The 17,088-nt window shown below is 50.6% G+C and overlaps 1 protein-coding gene across 2 annotated transcripts in view; it reads right to left on the reverse strand.

Moving 5' to 3' along the window:
- Nucleotides 1–2,313: 2,313 nt before the first annotated feature.
- Nucleotides 2,314–17,088, reverse strand: part of Atp2b2 (ATPase plasma membrane Ca2+ transporting 2) — a 300,161-nt gene continuing 285,386 nt past the window's right edge. Inside the window, exons 22-26 of one of the 2 annotated variants that reach the window (XM_051155098.1) lie at nucleotides 15,644–15,855; nucleotides 15,441–15,548; nucleotides 13,068–13,250; nucleotides 11,285–11,371; nucleotides 2,314–4,713 (exon numbers count right to left, since the gene is read on the reverse strand). In XM_051155098.1, coding sequence (XP_051011055.1) covers nucleotides 4,402–4,713; nucleotides 11,285–11,371; nucleotides 13,068–13,250; nucleotides 15,441–15,548; nucleotides 15,644–15,855 — 902 coding nt within the window. In that variant the 3' untranslated portion in view covers nucleotides 2,314–4,401. The remainder of the gene's footprint in view (nucleotides 4,714–11,284; nucleotides 11,372–13,067; nucleotides 13,251–15,440; nucleotides 15,549–15,643; nucleotides 15,856–17,088) is intronic. The other variant, XM_051155099.1, reaches the window with a different exon arrangement.

The following is a 17,088-nucleotide window of genomic DNA, read 5'->3' on the forward strand; positions in this document are numbered from 1 at the left end:
TACTCTGTTAGAAAAGATGTGCACACAAGAGTTAGCAAAGTGTGGTGACCCCCGAGAGGAAGGGCCCTGGAGGGAGAGCACCACAGACATTACAAAGCAGACCAAGGGCCTGGAAGGGCCCAAGCAGCCTCAGACTTTTTGTTTTGGGGGGAGTGGATGATAGCAGCTACCCAAGGCCTGGGGTCCAAAGCCTTGGGTGGGTCAGATCTCTATATTAAACCAGAGGGCTCCATTTGGATCTTGGAAAAATACCTGGGGACTCTTAGGGACTGTTTGGGGCCTTGGTACTTCAAGAAGTACCCTCACTGCTAGGGTTCTTCAAGAGTGGGACTTCAGATACTAGAAAGGGAGAGAGTTGGGTAGAAGCTTGTCAGTGTGTGGTTCAGTTGGCAGCTTCCTGTAGGTACAGCAAAGGTGCTAAGACATCCAGGCAAGACATTTTTGTATCCCAGAGGTGCTAAAACTCTGAATTAATAAAAGGTGACCCCCCCGCCAACCCCCCCAAAATAACCAAAACCCAGTTTAGAAAAGGTAGCCTGGAAGTGTCCCCTGCCAGGTAGTTCTGATGAGGCGGAGTGCTCTCCCTCAGTACTGGGTCTGGGAGAGGTCCTTCTATCCATCCAGACAAGGGCCACATGGGAACCTGCTCTGGAACAACTATAGGAAATGAGTTCGTTGTTGGGTGGGGCTTGGTGGCCTCTCCTGAAAATTCCAGGGCTTAGGGGACAAGTAAGTTGATGGTTTCCCAGAATTCAGGATGTCTGTCTTGACAGGACATTCTGCACGTGGAGACTCTGAATGGACAGTGATTACAGTGGGGGGTGGAGGTGGCACATGCAGTGACAGGGCCCAGAGTATGGGGTAAGATGAGGGCAGAGGATCTGGTAAAAAAATTTTTTTTAAACATTTCTTCAGACGAACAGATGTCAGGGGAAATCTTGTGAACAGGGAGGGGGAACTGACTCTCCCTCCACTACATATTAACACATTTGAGAGGGACAATACTTAAAACATGTGACTGTTGCCAGGTAAAGGGATAAAAGAGGAATCCTAAAATTGGGCTTAAGTCCATGTAAGAAATCAGGAGGTGGCAAAGGCAGCTATTCAACAGGCATGGGGGATACCGTGGCTCTTAATAAAGCAGGACCCCTCCCTCCAGTCAGCGCTGCGCTGCCGTGCTGTGGTTGGGGTGAGCAGAGGATTGGGGGGGGGTGGAGACAGGGGAGGAAGCTCCTGAATCCTGGAAACACTGTGAGCAGCCAGGTGAGCCTTCCTCCCCTCCTGCACAGGTAGGTGACTGAAGTACCCAGAGCCAAAGGGCAGCTTCCCTGTTGGGTGCTCTCCTGTTGTCCCTCACTTATCTGAGGGCTTGGGGAGTTGATGCACTTACAGAGCACAGAGGACAGGAAAGAAGGGGACGGGTCCATCCACGATAGAAAAGAGGAGAGATTACCTATGTTCTACTTGACTTTTTTTTTTTTTTTTTTTTTAAATACCATAGACACACCAGAAACACCTGCGTGAGTCAGAAGAGCCAGCCATGGAAAGCATAACCATTGCATAGTATTAAATGAGCAGAGACGGTGAATTCTTTATTTACAATTATTGTCTAGATAAAAAAATTCATAAAAACAGATGAATGGTCATAAATTATTGACCCCCTAATGGGGTAAACTGCCAAACGTACCCCATGCTGCTAGATATAGAACGCGGAAGTGCAAGCTTTGTGTACTACAGTGAGTTCTGACAAACCAACCATCTCCTGTGTAGGTTTGTGCATGTATAGAAGGGTGCGGATATAAGAGAGTGAGGGCTTGGGGCATAGGCTATCCCTCATTCCTGACGCTGGGAAGCCAACACTAGTGTCAGGCCTCCACACTAGTTTCCTCTGCTCCCTTGCCTGAGAAGCTGGCTCTGCTTGGAAACCCCTTCCGGTTTGCCCTTGAGGCCTGGCTCCAAAGCCCAAGGACCCTGGCTTATAAGCACAACGACCCTGGTGGCATGGAATGAGGCCATAAGATGCATGATTGAATGAAGAAGGGCAGGATGAAAAAATGTGACAAAGGACCCCCTCCCTCAAAAAAAGCAAAAACAAAAACCCAAACCAACCAACAGCAATGAAAAACCCCAAACCAAAAACCTATCCTGTTCCAAGGCTGCCCCAGGTTTTCTTTCCTTTCTTGGAGGGGTGCTGTGGGCTGGCTTTGGTGGCATTTGTACCTGCATCCAGTGAGTACATTTAGGCTGGTCCACCACTGCTGGAGTGGCAGCTCTCTCTCCTGGATTCAGAATCCTTCAAGATATTCTTCCTTACAGAAAGATTGTGGCCAGGTGGGATGGGCAGACTTTGAACCCCAAACCAAAACTCAAGTTTGTTTTTTTTTTTCACAGCCATCCAGACGTGGGCCCTCCCAGCTGACTATGGCTCTTTTCCCAAGTGGCTGTCATCTTATTTAGTGAAAAGGTCTCTGGGCCTGGAGGAGGGCTGGGGGCCAGGCTGAAGAGCGAGGACCGGTTGTGGAAAGGGTGGGTGGGGGTGAAGGATGGAGTTCACAAGTGAGGTGGGAAGTGTTTGGTTTTCCTCGAAGCACGGGACGTCATCGATCATGGTATTCAAAATGTCTTTTGCACTGTACAAGTTTATGGAAAAAGATTGTATGCTGAAAAGTCTCAAAGCAAACTTTGTATTAAATACAAAAGTTCTTTTATGAAAAAAAGCTGAGACCCACAAAGTGCTTAGCAGTTAAGAGGCCAACAGACAAGCTCTTATTGAGTGGGGTTACTAGTGCTGTTATCGTCGGGGGAAGGGATAGCCACCTTTTCTCACTTGTGACATGGGAAGATATCAGAATGGCTTTCTGTCTGGGAAAGCAGGACTTGCTGTTAAAAGGCTACAGTATATATTGTGACTACAGGAAGACAATTTGGTTTAAAAATCACACTGAATACATCTCAATGTACACATCATAAGGTTCATTCGGATCTAAATAGTGCAGAGAAAAAAGGCTATTCTTCTTGAAAAAGAAAAACAAAAGCAGCAAGCCGTACCAACCCTCATCCAATATGCCGGCAGTGCCTATGCTGCCGTATATAAGGAAAGGAACGTCTAAATTACTAATTAAAAAAAAATCAACACAATAGCATTTGTAATATCTGAACACTACCTCGACTCACAGACAGTGCCAAAGACAACTCAGTTCTGAAATGCTCTCTGTAAACTCAAGCGAGTTTCATTGAGAGAAAAGCCTTCTACGGGTGCACTACAGATGTCATGGGACTTGGACAGTCACTCTTGTTGCAAACCCGGGAAACCCTCTCTCCTCTTCTCCCTTGTCTACGGTGGAGCGCGTTGCTAAGCTCCTCTGGGTGGATCCTTGGGAGCCACTGGCTTCCTGCCTGAGCTTCCCACAGTAGTGCCATTATTGAACGGAAAATAGCAGGCAAAAATCAGAGCATGGCTATCGTAAAACTTCAAGGATGCAATCCAGGGGATGTGTCTGTTGGGCCGAGCTGCTCATAAGCATCTTGGCCACCAGTGTCCTTAAACCACACAAATAGCCAAAGACATTATCTGCAGGTTTGTAAACAAATTACATTCTTCTTTTTAGGACATAAGTTAAAATAGAGCAATTTAAGCAGAAACAAGGCAACATGCCGGCAAAGGAACTTTATATATCCATGTATATATATGTATATATATAATATCTACTTATCTATATACACGTATACAATCTCCAAGTATACGTTGATATAGATACAAAGAAACGGATATAACCTCATGAGTGTCTGTGGAGTTCTTGGGTTCCATTGGTGCAAACCTATTCTGTGATTTCAAAAAGTTATTAAATTAATCTAGACATCTGAGACCATGCTGGGCAAGCATTTGAAACCTCATAGACCAGTGGACTGAATGAACAGCAGTCTGTTCCGCAGTTCCTGTTTGCAGTTCCCGCCCTAAGAAAACGAAAAACTCCCCTCCCCAGCCCTCCGAGAACCAAACGAGGGAGGGGGTTAAAAGTGTCCAGGTACATTCATGCTGGGGACGCAGTGGCCGGCGGGTGCATTGCTGGTCCGTGTCTGGGCTGGAGCCTGAAAAGGCTCTTTTTTTAAAATTAATTTATTATTATTATTTTTTATTTTTTTGGAAAAAAAAATCCACGCCACTCTCTTGCTCCAGATGACCCCAGGGCAACCGCGCCCGTGGCGGCCTAGGAGTGAAAAAGAGTTCCAACAGCTTGGCAGCCAGAGAAAGGGTCTGTGTGTGGAAACGGGTTCTCTCTCTGCTGTGTAGATTCTGCCCAGTGCTCCTTGCTGCGTCGGGGAGTCGGTGCCTGGAAGGGTGTGCGCCCGGAGGCGGGTGGCAGCGGGTCCATGAGGGTGGCCAGGCGACAGGGGCCTCAGCTAAAGCGACGTCTCCAGGCTGTGGATGGGGCTCCCTGGACTTGAAGAGGTAGCTGATTTGCTCGTGTCGGTCGTCAGGTTGATCCCGCTGTCGATGGCGCTATTGTTCTTGTTGAGCGAGGACGGCGGGCTCGAGTTCTGCTTGAGCGCGGCATCTTCTTCCAAGTCGGTGTCATCGATGAGGGGGATGTGGGGCTGGGAATCTTCGATCCGGAATTCAGGATGAGCCATGAAGTTATGGATGGAGGTTCGAGACTCGGGTTTTTCTAACCCTTCATAGAGAGAGCTACGGAACGCCTTCACGACGCGGATCTGCAAGGAAAACACATTGGTCAGGAGTGGGCTGGCTTCTTGGCGGTACTTGGAGGAGGGTTGGGGGAGGGGAGGGCACGCAGGCGGCTGGGATCCACAGTCGCTGGTGTTATGAGCATCGATGGGGACAGATGGCAGAGGGCTTGGGGGGGGGCATCCATGAGTTGGTTTTTAAGTGGCTTTGGTTTAGGTCAGAACTTTGGTATTAGTGGGGACTGTAAAGCACCGCCACAGAGATGCTTTGGGCAGTTGTAATCAGGAGCATGGTCCACTCTGGAGGGCACCCGACCTAGTGAGAGACAGAGCCTTGTTAACGTCACAGCAGAGTTTGACCATGCGGGGGGGTGGGGTGGGGGGACGGGTTGGGGCTTGGGGGGTGGGTAAGTAGGAAAGAGTCTATTTGTTAAAAAAGGAGAATCTTCAAAAACCACACACAGTTAAGAAACCAAACCACATGGAACAGGTTACAGGTCACACAGAGAAGGAACAGGAAGGAGAGACAGTTGGATGAGGTGGGATGAGAGGACACACGAGGGCCAAACATCGAAGGGGACATCAAGCCGAGGCAGCAGAGCAGAGCAAAGCCAGGGAAGGCTTTCTGAGGTGCAGGGCTGCAGCAGCCGGGAAGCACAGAGGAGCCGCACACAGGACACGAGGGGCAGGGAGCATGCCACAGGGGTCAGGGGCCACACACACACACACACACACCGACACACAGCTACACTTGGAAGCCTGCACAATGTGAACGAAGTTGTTTGTGCCCAGCGCCTCTTTCCTTCATGCATTTGGGAGGTAAACACTCGAGTATGGGTTCAAAGCCCTGGCCAGCCATTGCAGCTTGCTAAGGGGCTCCCTTGTTTCCTGGAGTTTGGGGTTTATTGTTCTGTTTGTGTTCTGAAAACACAAAACCAAAACCAAAACCAAAACAAAACAAAACAAAAAAGACAGAGGCCGGAAGTGGACAGCCAACCCCCAGATCCCTTCTAGGCTTTGGGAAGAGGGGTAGGGTAGCGAGGGTTTGGCACTGCGCCACAGTGAATAAGCCAGGAACTTTGGGTCCTCAGGCCTTTATTCTCTCCCCTGAAGAATAGGAGGAGGCTGGCCTCTGATCTCCCAGGCTGGTGCACAGAGCCCTGGATTTGGAAAAGGAAGGGCCGGGTTGAAGTCCTGGCTTGGCCATCCCTAATGCCTTGGCTGTAGAGAGGTATACCACGGATGTGGTTGTGTTCTAAACTGCCTACAGGGTGCAGAGGAACAGGAACATGGCTTATGTCTTAAGGGACCCCATGGGACTTGGAATAAAGGTGTCTCTTGCTCTCTTCCCAATGCTGGCTCAGAGTAGGGAAAAAAAGAAAACACCAGATGGCCCAATGCCACCAACAGCTGAGGGTCACATGGTCTTAGCCACGGGGGTGGGGGGCAGGAAGCCTGCCAGAGACAGTTGTGGGGAGGTCCTTGGAGTCCCAGATTAGAGCTTTGCTAAACCAGGGAGGTCCTCTGTGGGCCATGGTTAGGGAGATCCCTGTTCCCAGGAGAAGCTTCTAGATGGCTCTGACTGCTGAGCCTGTGTCACAGCTGAGAGATGGCTTTCTGTTCCTAAGCTAAGTCAGACTGCAGAGCTGAGAATTCGACTTGGCATTGGTTAGCTGCCCTGCTTGGGCTGTGCTGCCTGGCTCTCTTTTCCCAGTCAAGTCCTCCTTGGCCACCAGCGTGCTCTCAGCTACGATGTCTGTTTACCTCCTGAAGAACACCCTGTCCCTTTTCCTCCCTATCACTAGTGATCCCAGAGAACTCTGCTCACCGGAATCCAGGCAGGCTATCAAGCCGGGGCCAGTGGAGCCAGACAGACTAAATGCTGCTACTTTGTGAGGCTTTTGAATTATCTTTGTCTCTGGATTCCCTATGCAGCTTCAGTGGATGGTTTATTTTCTGATCTGATAAATGCGCTATCAAACCCTTGGAAATAAAAAATAAGTTTTTTAAAGGTATAGCCTTAGTTTGCTGATCTTTGTTTTCTTTGTTGTTTGCTTGCTTTAAGGGAAGGTCTCATATAACCCAGGCTGGGACTGGGGATCTACTCCCAGGCCTTCTGCATCGTAGGCAAGCACTCAGCAAACACTAGGCAAAGCCCAGCTGCTGGTCTCCTCATCTGCAAAGTGGGCGTGCGAATGCCCCATCCCTACATCTGTAGCCGGTGCTTGGCCTTCTGAGGCTGAGTTGCCATAAGATGGACGACATTAGCTGGCTGGCTGGAATGCCTAGCATATGAAGGAAGTTAAGGGACAGTGGCAGGCCCTTGTCATATGACTGACAACGCAGAGGGGACAACACACAATGAGATGAAGCCCCTCCCCCCTCCCCTTGGCATGGAGACGACAGAAAGAATGAACTGCCCTGGACAAGACTGTGGGGACAAGACTTTTCGGGACACCCGCCATGGCCATCTCAAGACTCCACTTCGGTTCTCTCTGCAGCTGAAATGGAAAAATTAAAAAAAATAGGGGAAGAAAAAAAAAAAAAAACAACAACAACAAAAACCCAAAAGCAAAAATCTCTTCCATCTCCCCTGCCTGCCTGCTCTAAAGTTGGGTTTCAGGGAGTATGGGGACAGGGAACAAGGAGGGATCAGTGGATGGAATTGTAGATATTTGCTTTCAACAGCCTGAGGGACCTGGAGCTCTTGGCCACTGGGGTCTCTGGAGAGGCAGAAGCCTTGCTCTGAGGTGGGCTCCGCATACTCGAATGTTTACCCGGCTTCAAGGAAGCCAAGAGTCTGGGATTGATTCACATTCATTTCAGGCTCAAGGGTAAAGACTCACAACCTCTTTTAATTTCACTCTCTCTTGCTGAACTCTGTGTCCAGGGTTCTCTAGCCCTCTAGGAAACAAAGACATGGAATATTCAGACAGTCGGAGAGCTCAAGGGTCCCCCCAACAGCAAGCCACTTCCTTCCAACCCAAGCTTGCACCAAACCAGGTACCAGAATGCTAAGGAGAAACCCAGCTTGCCTCTTTGCCACTGTCTGCATTGCTCCGCACACACTGGCAGTTCTTGAAACCCAAGTCTAAAGGTGACATGGGGGTCCTTGGGGCTGTATATGTGTGTGTGTGTCTCTCTCTCTCTGTGTGTGTGTGTGTGTGTACCCATGTGCGTGCACGCACGCATGTAGAGTCTTGCTCTGGCATAGTGGGGCTGAAGCAACATTCAGTGTGGAGTCTCTTCAGACTTGCAAAGGACAGAGATGGCTTGAGACAAGTGAGGAAGCTGAGGAGGATGGGAGGAGGAGGCTGGCCTGGTTGATCAGTGGAGGTACTTCCATGCCTCTGCGGGCTAAAAGAACACCAGTGGTTACACCCTCCCTACTCTCCACCCCTTGAGCGAAAGAATGGGTGCTCCTCCTCCTCTGGAAGGCTGTGGCTCCCAGATCTAATGCCACCCTTTGTGCTATCAAGTCAAGCCTGGTTGGAAAGTGGTGTAGAGTGGACTGTGAAGGGCCTCAGGACCCATTTCCTATCATTCCCCTTGTTGCGCCATCTTGGCCAAGTGCTGTCTCTGGCTACCCCGAGGAAGTCTCTTGTCCACATGGTGAGATGCATGTGAAGTCAAAGAAGTGGACGTGTTGAATATGGCATTAGTGGTGTGCCCTTGGCCCTCTGGGTGGAAAACCAAATTCAGTTTTGAGTCGAAATGAGAAAAGCTTGCAACCTCCCTGAGTCCTCTCCCTAATGCTCTGGTTCCATCCCAAATGGACCATGTCTCTCCCCCCAACCCCCATAAACTGTCTGCCTGGAGCTGCCATCTAACAATTGTGCTGTGGAGGGGTGCACATTGGCTTTCCCAATAGATCTTTCCTATTCTTCCCCTTTGTGATCAACTCCTAATGACACAAAGAAAAACGATTCCTTCTGTGGTACACAGACTCCAGGCATTTGCCTCAGCAGGTGTGCAGCCAGTCCTCTGCTGGAGAGATCTGGCGCAGAGAACCTGGTGGCCCAGCCCACCCACCCCTCTGCTTCCATTTGCCTATCAGATCTTCCTATGGGAATAAAGTGTTTTAATTTTAATGTTTTAGTTTTAGTTTTTCAAGACAGGGTCTCTCTGTATGGTCCTAGTTGACCTGGAACTTGAGGCTGGCCTCAAACTCACAGAGATTTGCCTGCTTCTACCTCCCTAATGCTGAGATTAAAGGCATGTGCCACTACCCCTGGTGGAAGAAAGCATTTTGACCTCTAAAGGGACCTTGCCTGATATCTAGAGGGTCCGAAGAGTCCCAAGAAAGTAGAAGACAGAAATTATACATGCAGAGGACGAGGTGATACCTATTTGACATCTGAATTGTGACTTGATGATCAAAATGCCTCTTTAAACCACACAGGTGCCAGTCCTCCTAGGAGGCAGTGTACTTGGCAGAGGGGTGGTCCAGTTATTTTTTGAAACCTCACACCCAGCAAAGGGCCCAAAGACACTAGGAATTACAAACTGGAGTTTAGAGCAGATGGTTCAAGTGGGAGACTGTTAAGGAGGCTGAGGAGGTGACACAGTGGAGGATGATGGGTAAGGGAGATGAGCTTGCCCACTCTCTCTCTCAGCCCAGAGAGGGAATGAAGGATCATGGGCCAAGATGGTAGATAAGTTTTGGTACAACCCCAGCTAGGCTTTCTTCCTACGACTGCTCCAAAGTTAGAGTTACATGGAATGAAGGAGGGATTAGTCTGTGTGGGGACTGGAGAGTGGGGCACACAGGCATGTCTATGGAAATGTGTCAGGGACAGCCTCCTTGATGGCTCCATGGTAATGCAGACAGAAGGGTGAGAAAGAAGCTGCTGAGACAAGAGGGCAGGTTTTTAATTCTAGAATGTGAGTGCTAAGCTGAGGGCCTGGCTCCAGGGTGACCTTAGAGGAGTGTGGGTGCTCGGGAATGCCACATAAAAGAGGTGAACCAGGATGAATAAAGAATTGAGCTTGTGTCCTGGAGCCAGCTCCCTAGCGGTCAGAACTCAGGGCAACACAAGGCATCACCAACAAGGGTAGTTCCATGGAAACACCTGGTGACTGCGCTTCAAGATGGGAGGTGCCAAGCAAGGCCAGGGTTGGGCTGATGGAACAAAGAAGAAGGAAAAGCCAGCTGACCATGGGTCACTCATAAAGGAGGGCCATCTGCTCTGAAGGGAAATCCTGGCCATGACTTCCCAGTGACTCAGACACCATCAGCTTAGGTGTGCCTCTGCCTCATGTGGGCTCACTCTGTGCCAGTGGGAGAACATTATTGGGCCTCCTGGTTACCCCGTATGGCAGGGGTGTGTGTGTGGTGTGTCTGTGTTAAGAGGCCAGAACTGAGGCTCTGTGTACTTTGATAAGGTTTGCATGGAGGCAGATAGAAAATATAGATGGACTCTTTTGGTTCCTGAGGCCATGGAGAGGTCCATCAAAGACCTAGACAGAGCCAGAGACCAGATGCTTTAGGTCAGAGGCAATGGTATGGGCAGACGTGCTTGGCAGAAGGAAGATAAGGGGATTTAGCTTAGTGGTCTTTGGTCTTCAGTTCTGGTGTTGAGGGTGGGGTGGGGATGAGAAAAGAAAAAGAAAACCAACCCAACCAAGCAACCCAAACACCCAAGGCAACTGGCAGAAGGATGATGAAGAGGAGGTCAGAGTCCCAGGCTACCTCTCAGATAAGACAAGGACACTAAGGTTAGACCAGCTCTTTTGGGACTAGCTGGCACCCAGGCAAGATGTGTGTGTCCTGCTATTTTCTACTTGAGATCAGCTGGACAGAACAGGAACCTTGTCTCTTCCAGGAAGGAGTCAGGACTTTGCATGCTCCCCCCTCTGTGGGGGAAGGGCTTGTGAGGCAGCTGATATGCTCAATGCACAAGGGAGGGACACAGGTGACCATGAAGTGCTGTGGTTTCCTCGGTACTCTGCCATTCCGGCCTGTGACATCTGACTTGCAGTGACTGCCTGGCTCACATGACCCCTCTTGTGTTCAGCCCCCACTGTGATTGACTCCTGAGAGGCTTCTATACTTTGACCCACAAAATAACCCTTTGACTGACCACAAGACCTTAGTCATTGAACTTTGACCCTTTCCCACATGGGCCAAGCTTTTCCTGAAAAGGTAAGAGACTAGAGTGAGGGCTACTACTGTACCTCTCTTGGTGATGGCCTCTCTCTGGCCTCAGGTGCTGAGGGGGACTGGGACCCTTTGGATTCTAGAACCTTTTTGACTATGGTGTGACCCTTTGATGGACTCAGACCTATTGAATGCTTATAATCCTAATGACCCCCTGACCCCCAACTAACCCCAAGACTGCCTGAGAACTCTTGACCAATGGCACTGCCTCCAGTGTCTGTGGTCCTTCAGCCCCTGGGCCTCACAGTGACCCCTGTCCCCCCATGTTCTCTGGAACCCCGGCCCCTGCCCGCCTGCCCGCCCAGGAGCTGGCGTTGGCAGTGCCAGAGGAGGCGGTAAGGAGTCACACTCACGCCCAGCTGCAGCAGGAGGAAGGCTGGTCGGAGAGGAAAGAGCATTGGATAACGACACGCGACTAGGGCTAGAGAGACTGGCTACGTCCTGGCTCTGGCTGGTGACGGAGGACTGTCTCCGCAGGGCCCCCTGGAAGGAGGCCCCGCTCTTGAAAGTATTGACTACTTCAATCTGCAACGGAGGAGAGAACGAGACAAGTTGCGAGAAGAAACGAACACCACAGCTACACAACTGACGAGTGCAACATCACACAACAGCCGCAGCCATGGCGACAAGGACAACACCACTTAAAACAAAAATACCAGACACACTTCAAGGTTCGGAAAGATGTCTGCTCAGCTCTGGGCCCATCTGTAGGCCCCCTGGGATCCCAAACAGGGGTGGGAGGTAGGGGGAGTGGGGTGTGACCTCTTCCCTCAGTAGCGGCTCAGGGGCTGGGGTGAAGGTGGCATCAGAATGTTAGAGTGGCTTCAGGCATAGAGCCAGAGTGATGTGGTGAGACCTTGGAATGGATAGATCTTGGGCCAAGGTCTAGTTTTTCTTATTTATTAGCTAGGTGATCTTCCTTGGGAAAGTCTTGTTTCTTTGCCTTAAGGAAGGGCTATGCTGTCCATGCAGCGGAGGTGTAAGTGGCATAGTACTGGGCCCACAACAGTGTTCAGAGAAGGCAGGCTTAGAGTCACCCACACCTGCCCAGGATTATTTATAATCATCAGGGGACCACAGCCCCCTCTTCCTCCTTAGATGCGAGACCAGTGTGGGCAATGCCACCTATCCCAGTCCTCATAGGAAACAGGGGTTGCCAAGGTCCTGGTCACAGCAAGAGAGGCCAGGCCTATGTGAGGCAGCTGTGAGTCTCAAACCCATTCCCCTAAACGCCACTGGGGAGAACAGGGGCGTCATACCTTCTCTCAGGGGCCGTACAAGTCAATGAGTCCCCGTGAGATGTAAGGAACTCCAAAGGAGCTGTTTGCTGCAGACCATGGGGATGAAGTGGTTGGGTTGTGCATCACTTGCCCGGAGGAATCTGAGGGCGATGCTCCGTAGGTGTCTTTCTGGGCAAGAGATCTCTTTCTCTGTTTCCTACAGCACCTTCATAAACTATACCTGCCCCAGGCATGTGGGTTTTGGGACAGCATGGAATCTGCATGTGTGTGGCCTTCTTGCACCGTCATGTACTACACACGGTGGCCACATAATGTCTGTTCTAGGGAAGAAGCCTGCTTCTGGCTGGGTAGGCACTGTGCACTGTGGTATCCTTATGTGTAAGCTTGACCTGCACGCATACCTCTGTATATGGGGATTTTTTTTTTTTTTTGGGTATATGGGGATTTTAACCTTTGTTCCGCATCTAGGCAGAGTCAAGGACAGTGCCTGGAGACCCTCACAGAGGCAGAGAGAGTGTGTGCTGTCTATAAAGGTGGCTGCTGCTTCTCGGCTGACTGTTTTCCTCCACTATTGTCTGCCCCTCTTAGTATTTACTCCAGCTGCAATAGAACCCTCACTCACCTAAGCCCTCATAGCCATCCCCGTCCTTTCAGGGGATCCCTCTGGAAAACCATGGTGGGTGAGACTCATGCCATGCCCCTGGCTGGGCTGAGAAGGTAACGATCTTCCTGAGGCCACACTCTGTTTCTGTAGCAGAAGTGTGTGTGTGTGTGTGTGTGTGTGTGTGTGTGTGTGTGTGTGTACATGTGCGCGCACACACACATGGCTGGAGGGACAGTGAGGGCCCTTTTGAGACCATACGATGGGCATGGGGTTCATTAACTCCAGGCTCCTATGGCCACACATCAGAGTGTGAGGGTGCACTGGAACACACTGGCCCCACCTCCAAGTCTGGCCTAGCCCTAGGAGCTTCCCATACCTGTGTTTGGATCCGATTCAGGCCCCGGAACCACAGGATCTGGCCACGTCGAAGCTCCCGTTCCGCGTGATCGATCTCCTCCACGTCCTCATTTAGCTCCTCCTCAGGGATCTCCTCCTTCTGCGTGAGCCGGCCTGCCTCCTTCAGGAACTTGAGCCTGCTCGTAGGGATGGTGGCGATGACCTGCAAGGGATGGACCCAGCCAAGGTCAGGACCAAGGACTCTCCTCCCAGTCCCTGAGTCCCTCCTTTTCTGCCTGTTTCCCTAGTCACACGAAAAGCTCCATTTTTAACCTTCTACCAGTTCCAACTCAACTGTTGTGCTTTTGTGTGTGTGTGTGTGGGGGGGGTTTGGTCTTAGTTTTTTGAGACAGGGTTTCCCTGTGTAGCCTTGGCTGTCTTAGACTTGCTTTGTAGACCAGGCTGGCCTCGAACACAGTGATCTGCCTGCCTCTGCCTCCTGAGTGCTGGGATTAAAGGTGTGCACCACCATGCCCGGCTCAACTGTTATTTCTTATTAATGGCCTTTTTACTCCACCCACTTATTGGACACAAAGGACAGAGTGGACCAACTTGGCCTTGAGGAACTGGTCACTGTGACTTGGAATACCCCAGGCTGTGTTGGTCATGTGATCCAGGACAAGTCATGTGGTCCTGCTGAGCACTGGGCTCCTGTGGATAAGGCTGAGGTAGCTTAGGAGTTGTGAGGACATGGGCAGGTACTGTGTACATGATGTACAGAGCCTCCTGTGGGCGGCCATCAGTCTTGGACCTGGAGGCCATATGTGTGTGGGATGCACTCATTCTTCTTCTTCCCTGGAGGGCTGTTCCCAAGACTAAAGCCTGAGAGTCAGGCACCAGGGGCCCCTTACATGTGGGAGGACAGGCAAGGGCTGGGCTGTATGCTCGGGCCCCCTGGGAGTTCACAGTCAGTACTGGCTACTCATGAGTTTGTTCCCCTGGATGCTGAGGGACCCCTCAGGATGCAGGACCTAAGGTGCCCAAGAAATAGGGAAAGGGTCCTAATCTGACTTAGTTCTTAATGCTCCAAAGAAGTGCCAAAGGCCATTTGGATGGATCTGAACTTTATCTTTGAGCTAACAGTTGCCTCTGCAATCTCTAAACATAATCTTAGCCAAAGGTTGGGAAGTGATTCCATTTTAATCTCCGTCTCTGGATTTTTGAGACAGGGTCTTAGTATATAGTTCAGGCTGGCCTCAAACTAGTGGGGAGCCTCCTGCCTTGGCCTCCCAGGTGCTGGGGTTACAGGCGATAATCACGAGACCTAGCTGCCATTGTAACAGCACCTTCTCTGCCATCTCCTCTTCCTCTTCATTTTAGTTTTTATTCCTTGTGACAGGGTCTGGATATGTGCCCTACGCTGCCTTCAAATATGCTATTCTCCTGTCTCAACCGTCCGAGTGCTGGGATTGAAAATACGTGACACCATACCTGGCTTACCGGTGTGGTTCCTTATACTAGCCTGGGGACAACCCGAAGAAGAGAATCATCTTAGGCTTTTGATGAGTCCACTCACTGCCTAGATGCCTGGCCACCTTGGGACTAGTCCTTTAGCTCAGTTGAATGACAAAGACACATCTCCTGTGTAGTTTCCTGAGTCAGAAGACGGAAATTTTAAGCTATCAGCAGTGCGGTGGCGGGCACGTGTGTGAGTGTTTGAGTGTGTGTGTGTGTGTGTGTGTGTGTGTGTGTGTGTGTGTGTGCTTGTGTGTATGTGCATGCACATGTGCATGTATGCCTAGAACTTGGGTAGATGTAGAGAACGAAGCAGGTGGGAGAATGCTGTAGGGTCAGAGATGGAGTTGGCTAGCAGAGAGCACCTTCAAGTTAGGAGATCCCTAGGTAGTCACAGGCCCGCCTCAAGTCACGCTGTAATATGGCAGGATGTGTGTCCCTGCTTGGTGCCATCAGGTCACTACCCTCAGGAAGCCACTAGATGATGCACTTTTAGCATGTTGGCATCAGGTTCTGGGCTGTAGCAGGCTTGAGCACCTGGGTACCCTTTGATAGCATCATGATCCTTACAGTAAGTTTTTTTTTTTTTTTCCATAAGCTTCTACTTTTGGCAAGTTGTGCCAGTGATTAACAGCATTGCCTTTGGGCATAAATTTAAGTTAAAACAAACTGCCGCAATTTAAAAAAGAAAACACCACCAGCAGAGAAATACAGATAAAAGAGTGTTGGTTGGTACTCATGTGGCCTGCGTTTGGAGCCTTGGACCAACTCCAGCACTCTGGTGCCCAGTGTTGGCGATGGCCTCTCCTGACATGCACAGTAGGAATGTTACATCCAGGGCCAATCCTGTTGTTCTTCTCTTCCCTGACTTCAACAGTCCCCCTTCCCTGCCACACACCTGGCCCCAGACGAGCTCTCCCAGGCCGATGAAGATGCACCACATCCACTGGTCCAGCTGGAGTGGGGAGCAGCTGAAAGGCTTCCCGCCAAACTGCACGATCACTATCTGCAGGTCAGAGATTGGAGGGACAGACACGGAGATGGCACAAGGGCTGGGGAGCCACCGCCTTGCCCAGCCCAGATTACGTGGGGGCTGGGTACCTGGATGGCAAAAGTGCCAAGAACGATGGTGCAGAAGATGGGGTTCCGGAAGATTCCGTCAAAGACGTTGCGCTCGCCGTGGATCTTACGGGCGTTGATCTCGTTGAAAAGCTGCATCATGACGAAGGTGTTGAAGATGATGGTGTAGTGCTCTGAGGGCGGTGAGTGCAGCGGTGCGTTCCTCCCACTGTCGATCTGGAACATCTTCTCACCTGCCAAGCCAGAGGGCGGGACCAGGCTGAGGTGGGGGAATGGGGCAGAGTCTGGCCCGTGGTTCCTGTTCAGTGACCAATCCTTTCTCTAGAGCAGCGGTTCTCAGCCTGTGGGTTGTGACCCTTGGGGTGATTATTGAGCGACCTTTTTTTTTTTAACAGGGGTTGCAAATCAGATAATTTGCATATTAGTTATCTCCATGACGATTCATAACACTAGCAAAACTACAGTTATGAAGTAGCAACAAAAATAACTTCCTGGTTGGTGGGTCACCACAACATGAGGAACTGCATTAAGGGGGTCACAGTGTTAGAGAGTTTGAGAAGCACTGGGCTAGAGGATAAATGGCTTGGTACCTGTCACCTTTTCTGTGGCTATCTGAGAAAGGTGGCATGCCAGCGACATTACAGACTGACATTCCTTATAAAGGGAAAACACAAATCCTTGAGGCAAGCCACTATAGCTTAAGCAAACGTGGCCTGGAGACCCATGAATTTGAGGCCTGGTGCCCAGACCATGGTGCTGTGGGAAGGTAGTGGAGCATGCGTCTCATGTACCCCAAGCTGCCCTTGAACTCACTATGTAACCAAGGATGACCTTGAACTCCTGCTCCTCCTGCCTTTGCTTCCTGAGTGCTAGGATTACAGGCAGGTACCACCATACCCTGTTTATATGGTGCTTAGAATAGAACCAAGGACTTGAGGCACACTGAACAATGGTGCTACCACATTCCTAGCCCTAAGGGAGGTGGCGGAGCCAGTAAGGAGTGGGAGCCTGGTGGGAGGTTTCAGGCCATTAAGGGTATTCCCTTAAAGGGAGCTGTGGTGCCTATGTGCACACCTTTCTCTGCATCCTGGCCTTGAGGTGAGCAGTTTTTCTTTACCGTGTGCCCCTGCCTTGTCACTGGCCCCAGCTTAGTCATCTGAATATGACCTCCCAGGTGAAGAGTCCAAATGAACCCTTCTTCTAAGTTAATTATCTCAGGGACTTTATGTTAATGAAGGAACACTGACTAAGGCCCAGGCAGAGGCACTTAGCTCTGAGTGGCTGGGGAGCTAGCCCTCAGTGGAGGAGCTGGGAAAAGAGCTCAACAGTCCAACAAGGAAGTCTAAATTCCTCATAAAGACATCTTCTTGGGGCAAGGAGAAGTTGCCAGAAGGCATCAGGGAAGGGGCACGTTGCTCGGCCCGGAGCCTTGGCTCTCAGAGCTCATCAGTTCTGGAGGCTGTTGC

The sequence above is a fragment of the Acomys russatus genome, chromosome 13 (assembly GCF_903995435.1).
Source record: "Acomys russatus chromosome 13, mAcoRus1.1, whole genome shotgun sequence".
NCBI classification, from domain to species: Eukaryota; Metazoa; Chordata; class Mammalia; order Rodentia; family Muridae; genus Acomys; species Acomys russatus.